Genomic DNA, 16,833 nt, shown 5'->3' with positions numbered 1-16,833 from the left:
TATTGTATTGGGATTTTATAATATTTTATTAGAAATATACAAAACTGGACTCATTAAAAAAATGGAACAAGCAGCATTAAAAATGTATGTATAGGTGACAACATGCAACGTCCAAATAACATTTACCTTGATGTCTTCATTGCTCACAATAATCTCATGGGAACCAGGCACGTTTTGCAGCACAGGAATCTGGTGATAAATGTTGGGAAAACACACGAGGGAACCCAGGATGGTCTGAGCCTCGACCCTCGGCGCCTGAAAAAAACAACACAAAACCATCAATTCCCCCCAAAGCAGCGTGAAAACAGCCGAGTTCCGGGAACAGGAGGAGGACACTGGTGGGAAGGATTAGAGGAAACTAGCAGACTTAATTTCTTTCATTTATCAACGCGCTGATTTTCGAAAGAATCTGTTGACACGCGGCTGGTGCGGAACAACAAACTGGCTAATTATATGCAGAATGGCGGCAGCTCTAAATCTGATTAGAACGTACATTCTGAGCACCTGTTGAGTTCATATTAACCTGAAATCATGGAGGCAGGCAGGGACCTGATGATCCAATTTGTATGGTGCCGCACATCAAGAGTTCATAGGAACTATCTGATATTTTTATTCAGACCATTTTGCAGTAAAAAGTGGTAAAGACCTTCTTTTTTTTTTATTATCGATTTTAGTTTTATTTCTATATGATTCTATGTTTGCAGATTCAGTAAGAAACAAATAAAATGAATGTATGACCATCAAACTAAACACAAACTGGCATGATTAACGCACTTGTGTTAATGAATGTACTCGTCGACAATTGCCTTGGCAGCGGGAACACACTGTTTTTTTGATTCTCAAACAGGGTTTCAAGGACTAGTTTCCTGTATAGTATACTATGAAAGTAAATAATTACAACGATTAAATACCTCTTTAGTCAAATATGTACGCCTTTCCACATTTGAGGACTGCATTCTTGGCTTTCTTGCCAAATAAGACAAAGAAAGACATTTTGAACATTTTTTTGTTATTTTGCCCTTCACGTTAGACTCCAAAGTGCTAGTGAGTACAGGGAACACACTGTCCAATGACAGAAAACTCCAAAACGAGGCAATTGTTGAACACAAGTGAATAGATAAGAGATCTACTGAACAGGTAGGAATTTTTTTATTTTCTTTTTAAATTTTTAAGTTGAGGTATGAAAAATAGTCAGAGGCGTTACTTTGCAATTACTGTGCGATGTTCAAAAACATTTATGAGCTTTTTAAAAGACAACGTTTGACACAGGCAACAACAAATCGGAACACTTGAGTGAGTGTGTGTGTGTGTGTGCGTGTGTGTGTGCGTGCGCACGCTGGTCATGAATACCTCTGAGGACGGAGAGCTGAGAATGCAGGCGGCAGCGCTGATGAAGTCCCCGATGAGGAGGGTGAAACCCGGCAGGCCGAGGAAGAAGAACCGAGAGGAGCAGGAGCGGACAACCGTGTTCATGACATCCTGGTGACACACACAAACAAACAAACACACAAACAGGAATTCACTTCCCTCACTGACATCGTCATGTCATTCATTACGTACTAAGACAAAACACGAGCAAGCTGCATATTGTGTTCCTTCTCAGATCTTTTTTTTCTTCTTCTTTAAATGTACTTATAATGACCATGGACCCTTTTTTGCGGTGCAGATGGAGGAAAACAGAAATATTTTGTAAATGGACCACCGCATGAGAAACGTAGCTGCAGGCAGAGAGCCATTTCCTCTGACAGGTAAGCCGAGCAGCAGCAGCATTTTTTTTTTTTTTTCAAAGTGTGCCGGGGGAGAGTACGGCACTCAAAGGTGCATGTCGCTAAAAGACGAGACACGACGGAGGGACAGCGAGAAAAACAGAGAGAGAGAGGGTGAGAGAGAGAGCCGGGCGGCAGATGGATTATTCAAAGATGATAAGGAAGAGAACAAAAGGCCTGGTTTTTTCATGACTAATGTGTACATAAACACACACGCCGAGCTATAATTAAAGCCGAGACGGGGGTAGGGGTGTTGCCGAGTTACAAACGGCTGCTCTCTCTCTCTCTCTCTCTCTCTCTCTCTCTCTCTCTCTCTCTCTCTCTCTCTCTCTCTCTCTCTCTCTCTCTCTCTCTCTCTCTCTCTCTCTGTCTCTCACTCTCTCGACGCTGCGCTGCGGAGGTCCTCGCGTGAGCTGTTCAAGTATTTATGGGGTCACACTAAGCCGGGAAGGACGCTAACGGTCGTTAAAGGTTTTTTCGGGGGTTATTTTTAGACGGGGCCCACGGAGGAAATTAATCACTCATTCGTGACTGATATATACATGTATTAAAAAAAAAAACAAAAAAACCCGGCGGTGTGAGAATGCAGAGCCGCGGGGGGGCCCTGAAACGATTGTTCTTCCTTATCTGAGGAGGGCGCGTGTGTGTGTGTGTACAGAGCCAAGGTCCAGGCTGGGAACACCTGCCCTCCTCGGCCATAAACTTCTCTAAATCGGACAGATCAAACATCGGCAGTGTTTGCGGCGAAACCGAGGGAGGAGGGCACACACACACACACACACACACACACACACACACACACACACACACACACACACACACACACACACACACACACACACACACACACACAATTTCCCTCCCTCGTTTTCTTTTGCCGCTGCTTTCAAAGACATTAATCGGCCAAAGCTTCGGTTAAAAAAATAGAAAGGAGGCAACCCAGGTGAACAAAAGGGAAGCGGAGGGAAGCACGTGGAGGCGATGGGCAGGGAGTCGAACCGACGACGGCGCGCCGCATGTGGAAAATTGGCGGGGAGAGCTCCGGGATTGAGGGCCCATTTTACCCTCATTTTGTTGGTAATTGACCTCTGAAACATAATGTGCACTGCAGTCAGAGGTAATTAGCATGCAACAAACTGATGCTTGATTGCCCGAAATGAGCATTTTGGAGGAGACCACAAATGTAGAATGCAAAGTGTTTTCCATTGTATGTGTAAGTAGAGGGAACCCAGTTTAGAGGCGTGTGTGTGCGTGTGTGTGTATAGAAATGGGAAGTGAGCCTCCCCGTGCGGCTCCGCCATGGCGGGAGGAATGGCAGCCGCGTCAACAAAAGGTGCATTAATGTAGGTCTGAATTGAGCCACCTTGGGCCCTTTCATTTGGCCTCATCTCCTGGAAAGCATACGCTGCACACATGCTGCACACATGCTGGCCTTTGAGGTGACAGGGTTTGGTCCGGCATTAAATTTACGTGCTGCAGCGCCACTTTCTTTACGCTGCATACAATTCATTTTGGTACGAACGAGAGCTCCTACAGCAAATAACGCTGCCGTCGTTGTTAGTGTGAATACTTGTTGTTTTGTTCGGAATTAAGCGACTTAAGTGCCACGAAGGAGGGGTTTCACTTGTGTTTAATATTTTTGAAAAGAAAACATCTTAAAATGTACTTCCCAAAAGAGGCGAGCTAAGATGATATAAATCAAAAAAGAAGGTCATTTCAAAATTGTGCCTCATTGATGTGAAAAGTGGCTATAGATGGAAATATTTGATTGTTTATGGGAATAAAGATATGGATACATCTTGTGCACAGTCCTAACAGTAGACCTATGAGACAGATCACTGCTATTGTGCTGCGGTCGTGCCTTTGTATGACGGTGCGGCGGGACAATGGGCCTGACCTTGACACTTTTTCAGTTGGGAGTGGAATCCCGCAAAAGGACCAAGCGCCATCTCCCTCCAAGCTTGGAACGTTGGTGAGGATTCACCCCCATCCCGCCAAAATAAATAATAAGCAGGGTTTACGGCACATTTTTATTACTGGACGTGCAGGTGGTCTGGAGAAGACGCTCATCCACCCTGCCAGTCTCAGCGGCGTCGCCAGGGAATAAAAACCCGACAGATCTGGAGGTTAAAGCAACGCCGTGTTTGTCACTCTTTTATTACAGACCTGTATACGACACACCAAATATACATTTTCAGGATGTAGGGGTGGCGGGGTAGGGGGGTGGAGGAGGAAGAGGGAGGACGAGGGACGGAGGGAGGGGGGGGAGGGGGCAGGCGGCGGCGGGGGGGGTAGGAAAGAGCCACTTTCTTATGTTAAGCAGGCGTGCGGCTGTCCTCTATTGTGTGGCGTGAGGACTCTTTTCTCCGGCCAATTTGAGCATGCTTCACCGGCCAGCCGGGCTGCGGCCCCCCTGACGCATTATACAGAGCCGCAACAAAAGCTGGAGAATGTTGCGTCGTCCTTCAGCGTGCAAACACACTCCCCCCCCCCCCTCATTGCTCTACTCTCAACAACCCCCCCGCCCCGCCCTCGACCCCCACTCCTTTACGCACACGCACGCCGATGTGTCAGTCTAACGGAGCGCGACAGACGTCAGTCCTTAATTAATCACGTATACGCGGCGGGGGCTCAAAACATTATTTAACGACATGGAAAACATTCTAATAAGCTTGTCGCGCTGCCAAGGCCGCAATGGAAACCCGGGCCAGCGGGGGCCACGCACACACACTTTGCATCCAAAACATCCCCCCACCCACCCACACACACACGCACTTTTATCCCCGCTCTTTGTTTTTTTTTTTCTTTCTTGTTTTTTTGAATTCTCTTTTTTCAGGGGTGGGGTGGGAGGGGTGTTGGAGTCCATTCATCTCCACTCAGCCTCGTCTGGAGGGAGTGGAGCAAGGCCAGGTTTGAACAGGAGGAGAGCGGCTGAAGGAGGTGAAAGATGCCAAAGCACCACATCGTTCTTCATCACCACTGGTTGGCCTCATCATTTTTCATTGTTTCTTTTTTTTTTTTTATGAACTACCGGCAGAAATGGAGGCGTACTTGACCCTCTTTTCTTGTCAGTCAGTGACAAGATTTAAATGAAAGTCAACACATTGTCCAGTGAGGATAAATGCCACGTTGATATGAGGGACTGAGTCACATTCGGCGTGGAGAAGTGGACGGCGAAACGGCAAAAACATCATTTTTCGGGATGGGTTGGACGGCCGAGTGGCAATAAATTTGACTGCTACCCCACCTAGTGGCGATCGGGCGCAACTGCCCGTGCTTCTGCTGAGCGTGCCACCTGTCGGCCGTACCTGGTCATTGCTGGTGATGCCTTTGTGCATGATGTGGTAGAGGTGCACTAAGAAATCGCTGTTGGGCAGCACGTCCTGGTGTCGGGTCATCATCTCGCAGATCAGCTTGTAAGCCTGCAGCTTGCCGGCCTTGTACTCAGCAGGCAACATGGTGGCCTGTGTAGAACGGACATGTTTTTTTGTTTTTAAGGAATAAATGCAAGAAAGTCTTGAAGACACCACCATCTAAGCTGCATGATCTGTTAATTCCCCTCAGTTTCAATTGAATAAATGTCACTTATTGCGACGCCATTTTCAACATTTTGCCCACTGAGTTGCCGTTACCTTAAAGAGCCAGGAGGCCAGCATTCGGATAGGAGGGATGAAGGCCGGCTGAGGGGGAGACGACTGGTTGTCCAAACTGATCCCCAGGTTGTCCCTGATCTGAGAGCAAACGTCAAATGTCGGTCAAACGTCCAAATGATTCAGCGAGCGCCAGGTGGTTTCTGCTCGTCGACAAGCCAGCTCACCTTGGCCAGCTTCTGCCAAAGCTCGTAAAGGTAGGAGAAGACCTTGGCGTGGATTTTGGGGCAACGGATGCTGTTGATGTCTCCCAGGATACCCAGAATCCTTCGCCACAGGACAAACGCTGAATCGGCGTGCCAACCCGTCAGGCTGCCGCCGGCGATGATGCTGACGTCATCCGCCAGGCATTCGCTGCTGTCTGCATGGTGACATGGAGTTTGTTTCGATAACATATTAAAAAAAAAAAAAAAAAAAAAAAAAAAGGGGTCATGGACAGGCAACAAAGAAAAAGTTCTTCTGCAACCTAATGTGGAATAAAGTAGATTTTGTCAGTTGTCAGCTAAGATTCCTGACATGTTTCTGAATACGCACACAATTTTGAGTTTCCTATACTTCATATTTAAAAAACGCCACCATCATCTTGACACTGAAACTGTTGCAAAGAATTTAAACTCTTTCCTGGGTGCTTTTACTGCAAAGCATTAAAGTTATTCGGTTCGTGAGAGACAGGCGCTCCTCTCGAGAAGTCAAGCGATTAGATTAGGTTCAACAGTGGGAGGACATTGCCACCTAGTGGACAACCAAAGCAAGGGCGGTAGAGGCCTGAACAGGACAGCCCCAGAGATAGTGAACCACATCTAAAAAGCAAATTTAAATGGCTACACAGTGGAGGCATATCAACTAGTGTCTGAGAAGAAGCAGAAGGGTTATTGCAAAAATCTACTACTACTGATCTGACATGAGTACACAGACAAATGGCGAGTCGATGACAGATGAACAGCTGGGAGTGGGGGAAGTACCCAGGTGGTGAGGCATGTGTAAGACAGACTGATGCATGGTGTCGTCCAGGGGGCAGTCCCGCGGGCACTCTGTGTGCACCAGCAGGGCTGGCGAGGCAGGCGGGTTCTGGGGATAGTGGTTTTGGTGGTGGTGGTGGTTTTGGTGGTGGTGGTGGTAGGACGGGGGTGCAGAGTGGGGAGGGAGGACACACTCAGGACCTGAGGAACAACATTGGGGAGACACATACAGTCGGGTTTGAGGTACAGGGAGCACAGGGACGAAGGGAGAGCAACAAGTGTGCGACGATAACGTGTGTGCACACAGAGGGGAGTTCAGGCAAGAGTGGCAACTACAGCAAACACAACAACTACTTTTATGATCATCTTTTTAGAATAGAATAGAATAGAATAGAAAATTTTATTGATTTCTATTCTCCTTTATCACACTCTCTTATGCATTTTAATCTGTCTTTCTTTGTTTTTTTTAAACGGTTTTGAACGTTTGAACTTTTAATCATGTAAAGCACATTGAGTTGCCTTGTGTATGAAATGTGCTATATAAATAAAGTTGCCTTGCCTTACAACAAGAGTGGCACCAATGCAGGGAATGAATCATGAATGTTTCTGACACAAAAATAGGAGGAACTTTCAGAATTGAAATCTTAGCAACAAAGCTGGTGTGAAAGCTCATGGTGTCTGTGTTTCACTTTCTTTTTTTTTTTTTTTTTTCACACGTTTGTCCGCTACACAAGCCTAGGAACTTATCTGAATAACTTATCTGATAATTACAACGATATAAAAACATCTTTTGGCTCTTTGGCTTTTCAGTCGACTTCTCCGTAGGTATCCAATACCTGCGAGCGCCTCACTGTGGCTGAGCAGCAGGCTTCCCTGGCTCTGAGGGTCCGTCATCACGTCCATGTGGGTGGACTGAGTAGACTGGGTGTCGGCTTCCTCGTCAAAGGCCTGCCAGGTGCCCTCTGCTTCGTGGGCATAGCCATTGGACGTCTCACTGCTTATACTCTCGCCTTGGTTGGTGGGCGAATCAGGTGGATCAAGGGCAAACAAGAGATGAGGAAAAAGGACATACAGAGAGGTATTACCAGAGGATTAGGTAGCTATCAATGAGAAGCATTTGGAACACATTCATAAAAACATGATGCATGATTCTAACTTTTCTCTCGGAGCCTTGGTCTGTAGCTTGAACGACCGTCAGCGATGCACTCCGTCTCTGCTGGGCTACTGCTGGGTTGGACGAGGATCTAGGAAGGGAAAAACATGTGGGGAAAACCGACAGGTAGGGGGCAACACAAGGTTTGATATTTTCCCGCTGAAAGAGTCTCTTACCACCGGTAGTTCATTGCTCCCTCTTCTCCCCTCAGACGTCCTGCTGTCAGAGGCGCAGGAGCTTGGCGAGGGCTCTCGTTTCTCAGCTGAAGGGAGAATGCCAAGATGCATAATACTGTTTTTTTAAGGTTCTTCACTGCACAAGATGCATGTTAGTTCCAGTATTAACCTTATACAGCTGACAGAAATGCTTATGTATTAATACATTAGATTAAAAGAAAATATCCCATTAAAGCTCTATCTTGAAAGGCCTCAGGTCTAGATTAACACTTCATTTTGCAGTGTATACAAAATGCATGAAGTACCCTGTTGTCCACCCCATGCAGACGAGCAAGAATTAACTTGATAACATAAATATCTCTATACAAACTCTTGAGTCCTTTTATTGCATCAAGTGATCTGTGATGTATTACAAGTTTTTGGACTGCAATGCCAATGCATTAGTGACTGAAAACGTGAAATAAATGTGAAATAAATACAGTAAAACACAGTGTGTTTTCCGTCTTGCTCCCTTTATAAAATGCAGGATTTTAGACTTAACTGAAGAAAGAAACAGAATCTGAATATCTTGCACAGCCAGCAGAAAAACACATACTGCAAAAATACCACAATAGCATTTCTCAAATCTTCCACAAACAATTTCATTTATTTTTGGGAACACAAGGAAAAGTGTGAGTGTGACCGTACCCGGAAAGGAGTCGGACAGCTGCTGGTTGATGTCAGAGGTGCTGCTGCTACGTTGCAGAGTGGCGTCCCCGCCCCCCAGCTCCTCCTCTGCCCCACATTCCGACAGCTGACACTCTTCTACATCTTGGGGAGATAAAAGAGACAAACAGATGGGCCACAACCACAAGAACATTGAATCATTAACAAACTCTGATGTTTTTGATGTTATTTTGAAAGACTTAAAGACAGCACAAGTGACAGTGTGACATATCCATGAGACAACTCTGAAGGGATGCACACATGCATTGATGATGCATATTTAACGTACTGTTTGTTGTTAAAATATTCCCTCATAAATTACATGCACAGACCTCTCTGTTCCTATTATTGATACAAACAAACACGGCCATGTGACAGATGGAGAGGGACAAAACGCACAAACACAGACACGCGCGGCTCTCGCAACACGATTTACCTGAGAGTCTGTGAGAGCAAGCAGAGTTACCAGAGGAAATACCGGGCAAGATAGAGCTCACAGTGTGGAGCAGCATAGGAACGCTTTTAGCAGCGGGCAAAGCCTCGTATAGGTGAACACAGTTGCTGATGGACTGGCTTCGCTTAGCTTCCATCAGGGAGGAAGAGCAGAAGGTGAAGGAGGAAGGAGGAAGGAGCATAAAGAGATACAGGGGAGAAGAAGACGGCATTAGAAGCAAAGCACTGGGAGCTACAACAGAACTTCACAGAAATGTAAAAGAACCGTGTTGATAATAAATAATAAAAGTAGAATTTTGGATTGCACTGAGATTTACAACAACTCAACAATTCACCCCAATGACAAGAAATCGAAACCCTTATTTACGAATAATAAGAATAAAAGACTATACATGGTATAAACAGAAACCAATATTCAAAATAATCCCATGTGACATACATTGATGTAGTTTATTGGTGAAAAAAACCCCCAACACATCCCTCCCAGCAATGGCTGCGCCATGGTTCCGTGCGCTGTGTGCTGTCGAATGCTCACTTGGAACTACCGAAACAGATTCCTATGCGTTTACACAAATGGCAAATAAAGGAATCTGAATGTGAATGGCAGTGTCACCATTGTGACAGACACATGATAACACACGACTCCCTTCAACTGATGATGATGACACATCACATTTGTTCGGGTGACTGATCTCTTCTCCCACGAGTGTCTAGGATGCGGTGCTGTGTGGGATTTCATCCCCACCCGGCTCAAAAACTGTGTGAACAGGGCCACTTCAGCCGACTCTCTGGAGCTGGAGGAGCCTCACGGCCGGAAACATCCGTCCAGCCCCCCCCCCCCCCCCTTTTCTCTCTCCCCGTTACGGGAACGGCATCTCCAGACAATATCGCTTGGCATTCGCATGAGGGAGCGCGGCCAAGTTTTGACAGCTGTCAATGCACCGGCATGGGGCGGCACTTGAAGCTCCGACTCAAAAGCGAGCGATGAAAGGGGACGGCGCCGTTTTCTGCTTTCGGCACACTTTAATTACGCCTCTGTGTGAGACGGATACACTGTCTCCGCCACTGCTGTTGCTTCCAGTTTATGCATATTAATAAGTGTTAATTACACTCTTCATAAAACTATCAAAAAAACAAAAAACAAACCCCTGTCGGGCAACTGATGTGTGCGCGCCTTCTCTTGAGGAGCGGGGAGGAGCTCTGTCAGGCCTTTGAAGATCAATGTGGGAGAAATCCAATTAGGCCAAAGAAAAGGGAAGAAGCGCTTGCGTTTAATTTCCATCTCTGCCGACACACACACACACACACACACACACACACACACACACACACACACACACACACACACACACACACACACACACACACACACACACAAATAAACAGAGCAGGATGCATTAACATGCGCGTGGGACTTCACAAACCTATCACGACGGGCAGAGGCGCGACTGTTCTGAGACGTCACCCTTCAGACGCAGATGCATCAAGTCGTCGCTGGAGAAGCTCATCATTTTCAGCGCGGCGGCGGTAATTGAAGGGGTGGAAAAGACCGGAAAGGAAAAAGGCATCTTGCCGGCCCCTTTTATCTTTCCGCATTAAGATTCTGTCTGGACGAAAATTAAGACGAGCGAGTCGGCGGGTGTGGACGGCGGTGGCGGTGGCAGTGGTGGGGGCTCCCAACGCCGCCAGGCTCCCCGAGCTCCACACTCATAATTAGCCTGCCACCTCCCCATCAGATAAGAGGTGTTTGCACCGCTTTCCGCATTGAGCCGACGACAATGGGCGTCCGAAACCTGGCCTTTGACACGCTGTCTGTCTGTCTGTCGGGCAGGCGGGCGGGCGGGCGGGGGAGGGTCGGGGGTAGACTGCGCTGTGCGTCTGCCAGCCAGCCCAGAGAGAGCTGACGTGGAAGCGTGTTGACATTGGCCGGTGACATGCGAGGGAGAACAATGAGAGCCATCTGCCGCCCTCTTTGTCTTCAGTGTTGGCCTTTCAGTGACACCTGGGCTGAGCGTGTGCTCCCCCCCCCCAACCCCATCTTTTTTATTTTTTTACTTTTACATGCATTGGACATGTCCGATAAACCCTTCAACTCCGAGGCTCCGGGGGATTATCAGCCCACACACACACACACACACACACACACACACACACACACACACACACACACACACACACACACACACACACACACACACACACACACACACACACACACACACACGCGCAAAAAAGCCCCTGAGCTTAAAACGTCATGGATATAAAAGAGTGGAGACATGCAAAGGTCCTGACAGAAAAGCCTCTGTGTCCTCTTGAGCTGCTTTGATGGTACAGTGGCCAATGCGAAATAGCGACACGGTACCCAGGTGTTCAAAAAAAAAAAAAAGCGCACAATGCCAGCATTAATTTCTAAGGATATTTCATGAATGGCAATGCTGAAGAAGAAGAAGAAGATGAAGAGCACAAAGCTCAAAACATAATTTATGCCTTAAAAGAAATAGGCCAAACTCTGGATCACTGGCTGTTTTCTTTTAAAATTATTTTCGGCTCGGATGCCTGTTGCTGTTCTCTCATGAGAACGACAAGGTTCTCATGAGGGCCTCGTTCACCACGTGCAAAAGGGAGTTTGTCTCTGCATGGGGTGCAAATGTTGAGCACTATGCTGAGAATGAGTCGTAAGCCGGTACAACAGTGCAAAAACTACAAGAACTACAAGAACGACTTATATTTAGTTTTCTTTCTTTCTTTGTGAATTTGTTCATTTCTTTGGGCATGTACAGTATGAAATGCATATTATTATCATCCCACTGTTGGCAAGTTGTCATACAATTTCATATGAAAAGGATGTTTAATATCATGCTATTGCGATAAAGCATGAGTTAAAACAATACGGCCATGGAAAATATTTCCTCGTGCTTACCGGAGGCCTTCTGCCGCACGTTGTTGCGGGCTTTCTCCACGCCGGGAGCTCCTGACGTGGTGGCAGAGCGGATCCTCATTGGCTCCTGAGCCCCTTGGCTGCCCGGCTCCCCTTGGTTTCTCAGGCTCAGCGAGAAGGAGCGCGCCACTGCTGCGGCCTTCTGAGATTCCGGCACCACTCCTGGTGTGCACAGAGGAGTTCCTGCTCAGAGCTTGTAACCCTTTTGCCTTATGCTTCCTAGCTGGCTGGATAACTTTGCTTGCTCTCTAAAGAAATATTGGCTGCACATAGAGGAGGCGGAATATATTACTTGAACCAACTGAAGTGAATGGGTTTAAGAGCTGTCTGTTGCTGGTGAAGAAAAATGCTGCTCACACGAGAAGCTTTACCTGATTTATGACTGGTCTATAAATTACTCCTCCCACTGAATGATTTTGACGTTTCACAACACAATGTTACCGGGGGGCCAAATTATTGTCGCTTTCCAACTGGTGGAGGTTGGCACAACCCAATCCACTTCATGTCTAATTTATGAATGACTCATTAGACGGACAGCTTTTCACCCAGACCCTTCTCTGCCCTCACCGCGTCGCCTCTGCTTCATCTCCTTCTGCTCGCTGAGCTTGTCCAGGGGCAGGTTCGCCATGTCGAGGCCGTACACCGAGCGCGCCAGCACAGCCGTCAGGGAGTCCATGATGCCGGCCCACTCTGTCACCAGCTCCTCCCAGCAGGTCAGAGAGGACAGCACTGCCAGCAGCTCGTCCCACAGATTCCGGGAGATGTACACGTACAGGTTGGCTCTGATCCAGGCGACGATGATGGTCTGGGGGGTTGTGAGAAGGAACGTGTGAATACACACACACACACCACATCGAGTTTTAGAGCAAAGCAGCTGCACTGGTATATCTTAGGAACCTGACAGAAAGTACAGCTCAACATCCACAAAATTTTACATTTTTTGTTTTAATACAAATTTAGTCCCATGTCTATTAATTCCTACAAAAGAAGCCCCTTGCTGTACACTTTAAACACCTTCCTGGTTGTCGAAGCCTCACAGGATGGCAACAGGAAGGAAGCCTTGGGGGGGGAGAATATTAAACACATGCACTTTTAAGGTTGCCGTGAACGGCTTTGAAACGGTAGGAGAGCTGCAAATGAGACCTTTGAGTAGTAACAGCAATTGACCACTAGGTGACGACACAGTACATGTGTTCTAACCAAACCCTGTTTTATCCAATGAGCCAATGAGCATTTTCCCGATGGAAGACCTCGTTAACAAAGTTCACACATCATGTAGCTGTCATTGACGCACCCTGAAGAGTATAGACGACAAGCTTTCAGCAAAGCCATCTCTTTTTTGGTTTTCCTGCGGCCGCTTCATCACTGCCTCCGTGACCCTCAGGAGAACCTGCAGCAACTGCTCCCTGCAGAGCGCGCGCACACACACACACACACACACACACACACACACACACACACACACACAATGACAAAACAATAAGTGAACACTCCTAAAATCCGACAATGAAAACCCTCAAAGTGTCACATTAAACATGTTCAACTCAACACTGACCATGTCTGTGCATTCATGGAGTGCTCCATGATTATGTGCCTGTAAATGCTGAGAACACCCTTGCACACTTCCACCTGGTTCTCCAGGAGTTTGGCTACATCCTGACAAGGCTCCAACAGGAACACGTTGGACGAGTTGGTCAGAAACACCTGCGGGTGTGAAACAGCAGTTAGAGCAGCAACACAGCGACCCAGGGAGAGCGCACAGCCGCAGATTCCAAGAGCACAACCTAAATCAAATCATGCCGCGTTATAAGTGACTCTGTGGTTAAACACACAGACCTGCAGTGTGGGCTGGATACCAGCCTTGACGTCCCTGTTCTTCTCCTCGGTGAGAATCCCTCGACTGATGGCGCTGCTGAAAGAATAGGTCCTCCCCCAGCTGGAAGACCGCTTGTGGCCGTGACTCTGTAACGACTGGAGAAAAGACAAGAAGACACACTGACATTTTGACCGAGACGCCACTTTATATCTTTTTTTTTTCTTCACTTTATATCTATGCATCGTTGCTATTGGCAATCGGATCTCCTGATCTCACCAGGAGCAGGTTAATTCACTTGCACTTTAAATTATTTTGTATTTAGACTTTTTAATTTATTCACTCCTAGTCCAAAAAACAATAATAGTTAATCATTTGTGACCTGAAAAGTCACAAGTTCTCTGTCTGATATCTGAATCTGAGAGTAAGTGTGTATACCTAACTTATCTAAATCAAACAACAACCAACTTCACTATAAACCTCTTCCTGAGTGACTGCTGGGGGTTTTTACCGGCACATTAATGCTGATCTCCGTGCTGACTGTCGGCTCAGCGACCTCGTCCACTTCATCCGACGGATTCTTTTGGTCCGGCTCTGTCATGAAGCTCGGCTTCTCCTGCAGAATCCACTTCCTGTACACTTTGATCACCTTCCTGGTTGCCGATGCCTCACAGGACGGCAACAGGAAGGCCTTGGGAGGGAAGATGTTGAACGCATGAAGCAGCTAAGTAATAACTCCTATGTAATAACAGTGATTGACCACTAGATGGCGACACAGTTCACGTGTTCTAACCAAATGAAATACTAGCAGAGGAAGAAACGTTTACCTGATGGAAGACCTCGTTGACAAAGTTGACATTATCCCTGGTGGAGAGCAGGATGCCGTGCACCATGTCGTACACATGCCGGTGCTCCTCCTCGATGCTACACAAACTGGAATCGCTGGGCCGTCGGTCTGACAGCGTGCTGCTGTTGGAGTGGCTCTTGTCAGGCTCCCCCGCTGGCCCGGTCGCATCCCCATCTGATGTCTTATCCTTGTCCTTCTCCTGGCTGCTACTGCCTGCAGTGACAGTCTAGGCGACACACACACACACACACACACACACACACACACACACACACACACACACACACACACACACACACACACACACACACACACACACACACACACACACACACACACACTCCTTAGTATGCAACGGGCTGCTTCCGCACTTAAATTTACGGTGGCTACGACGTGGGGTGAGTAAAAAGGACTTAAGGCTTACAGACAGATTAGTTACATTTTGTGGCTGTCTTTAATGGAGAACGAGCTGATGTGAAGGTCAGACTCGTTGCTATGACCCCCAAAGTGATCACAATAATATTTACACTACATTTACTCCTACAAGTGCTGCAGTTTCAACAAGAAATTTCATGCAAAGAATACAAACTTCAATAGGTCACGGACGTCTAATGCTACTAAATTCTTAGGAAAACCTTTTGGCAGCTTATTAGCTGCTTGCCTCACCTGGATGAGTTTGGGAATGACCTCGGTACCGTTCTTGGTGCTCTGCGCCGCAGCAGCACTGTTGACATACTTCTTCTCCAGGAAGAAGGTGACCAGCCAGCTGATGAAGGCCACACGGGGTGCCAGGTACTGATCCCTGGTGCAGAAAGTGCTCTCATTGTTCCTCGTCACTGGCACGTACAGGGGTTTCGGTCGGTGGTGGGGGAGGTCTAGTCGGCGCCGTGGAGGAATGATGATGAGGTGGGAAAAAACCACAAAGATAGTGCAGGTCATGACAAAATGAATGGCTTTGAAAGTGCTCATTTTTTTCCAGCTGAATCAAAATTTCATCCCTCAACTTAAAAATTTAACTGCATAATTTATCGTAACAATATTTCACACTCATCATTTGTTCTAGGCTTTGGCCTCTTTCAGATCTGTCACCGATGCCCACATGACATCATATTCTCTCATCTTTTGATTGCATTCAAGTATTCCTAAGACGCCCGACAGACGCCCAACAAACTTATTTCAACACTTAAAGAGCCCTGCAATTAATCCTCAACAAAATAAATAGTATGACTTTGACTTTCAATTATGAAGATCTTGAGCTTGATCCTGAATAAAATAAAGGCTACAAAGCAGGTCACTTCCTTTCTGGCAAAAGGGAACTTCAGTCAAAGAATATAGTTCCCGTTGAAACTTTGATTTTTTGCTTCGTACAAGAGCTGTAAAATATTATTCTTGTGAAAGCAACTGTACCAACACGATAAAGATGCTGTTTTGTGCTTAGCCGTGATGTAAATAAAACAAATAAAAAAGGGTTCGCTTGCGTCGGCAGTAGAGGAATTTCTATGAATAATGACACCACACCATCTCATCATCTTACCTAATAAAGGCTTGTAGAGATTTGTATGCTTGGTGAAAGAGGGGAAGAGATGTGGAAGGTAGTACTTCTTGAAAAGGCTGAAGAGAAACCTGAAGCCTGTGTCCTGGATCTCTTTGTTCCTCCATTCTAAACTGGAGGCCTGGCAGTGAGGCAACAAAGGCAGACAAGGTCAGTCGCTTCCAACCGTTCATTGTTTGCAACACAACAGTTTGGGGGTAGGGGGAGGAGATGCTCATGGTAAATCTTGAGAGGGAAAGATTAAGAGATTTGGACTGCAAGACTGATACCTGCTTTATTTATTTATTTCCCCCCCGCAGTTGTGAAATTCAAGGATTTGCAAACAATCCTGAGACCAGCTTAATATAGATCACAGCAAGTGATTATAAGAGTCTGTTACAATATTTTTCCTTTCTTGAGAAACGGACCTTTCACTCCAATTATGAAGATGTCTTTTTTTTGTTTTGCATTTTTTAACACAACCAAGACTGAAAGTAGTCAGAAAATGCAAAGGATGAAGGAAAAAGCCACAATTTACTCCAAATCAATTCATTAAAACAAACTTGAGGTTCTTTGACAACATTAAGCACACAGGCTTGCTGACTACTGCAAAACTTGGGTGGTCATTTTTCTACTGCCGTTGTTCACACTCACCTGGATGACCATATATTTGAGGAGGGTTTCAAGGATGAAACAGGTCTGGTCATCTGCTACCTTCTCTCCAGCCACAGCTGGCACCAGCGGAGTGATCTCCTCAGGAACCACCTTGGCTGCACCAGACACACACAAAAGCATTACAGCAAACAGAATTTGCAATTGATACGACCTCTCTGACTGTGAAC

At 46.6% G+C, this 16,833-nt stretch overlaps 1 protein-coding gene across 6 annotated transcripts in view; it reads right to left on the bottom strand.

The window, feature by feature from the left end:
* Window positions 1–16,833, bottom strand: part of ralgapa2 (Ral GTPase activating protein catalytic subunit alpha 2) — an 88,513-nt gene that overhangs the window by 47,568 nt on the left and 24,112 nt on the right. For 4 of the 6 annotated variants that reach the window (XM_076027532.1, XM_076027533.1, XM_076027535.1 and 1 more), the window contains exons 7-27: window positions 16,646–16,761; window positions 15,995–16,133; window positions 15,127–15,335; window positions 14,441–14,686; window positions 14,125–14,304; window positions 13,637–13,771; window positions 13,356–13,504; window positions 13,095–13,206; window positions 12,368–12,605; window positions 11,783–11,962; window positions 8,846–8,992; window positions 8,392–8,514; window positions 7,705–7,790; window positions 7,532–7,619; window positions 7,212–7,385; window positions 6,379–6,576; window positions 5,584–5,777; window positions 5,399–5,497; window positions 5,075–5,230; window positions 1,351–1,479; window positions 127–255 (exon numbers count right to left, since the gene is read on the bottom strand). In XM_076027532.1, coding sequence (XP_075883647.1) covers window positions 127–255; window positions 1,351–1,479; window positions 5,075–5,230; window positions 5,399–5,497; window positions 5,584–5,777; window positions 6,379–6,576; window positions 7,212–7,385; window positions 7,532–7,619; window positions 7,705–7,790; window positions 8,392–8,514; window positions 8,846–8,992; window positions 11,783–11,962; window positions 12,368–12,605; window positions 13,095–13,206; window positions 13,356–13,504; window positions 13,637–13,771; window positions 14,125–14,304; window positions 14,441–14,686; window positions 15,127–15,335; window positions 15,995–16,133; window positions 16,646–16,761 — 3,227 coding nt within the window. The remainder of the gene's footprint in view (window positions 1–126; window positions 256–1,350; window positions 1,480–5,074; window positions 5,231–5,398; window positions 5,498–5,583; window positions 5,778–6,378; window positions 6,577–7,211; window positions 7,386–7,531; window positions 7,620–7,704; window positions 7,791–8,391; window positions 8,515–8,845; window positions 8,993–11,782; window positions 11,963–12,367; window positions 12,606–13,094; window positions 13,207–13,355; window positions 13,505–13,636; window positions 13,772–14,124; window positions 14,305–14,440; window positions 14,687–15,126; window positions 15,336–15,994; window positions 16,134–16,645; window positions 16,762–16,833) is intronic. The other 2 variants (XM_076027536.1, XM_076027534.1) reach the window with 2 other exon arrangements.

This window comes from Nelusetta ayraudi, unplaced genomic scaffold, assembly GCF_046127955.1.
Source record: "Nelusetta ayraudi isolate G7.1 ecotype Tasmania unplaced genomic scaffold, CSIRO-AGI_Nayr_v1 ptg000021l, whole genome shotgun sequence".
In the NCBI taxonomy this organism is placed as follows: Eukaryota; Metazoa; Chordata; class Actinopteri; order Tetraodontiformes; family Monacanthidae; genus Nelusetta; species Nelusetta ayraudi.
The sequence above is the reverse complement of the archived record's forward strand: the minus strand, read 5'-3'. Positions and strand labels throughout refer to the sequence as shown.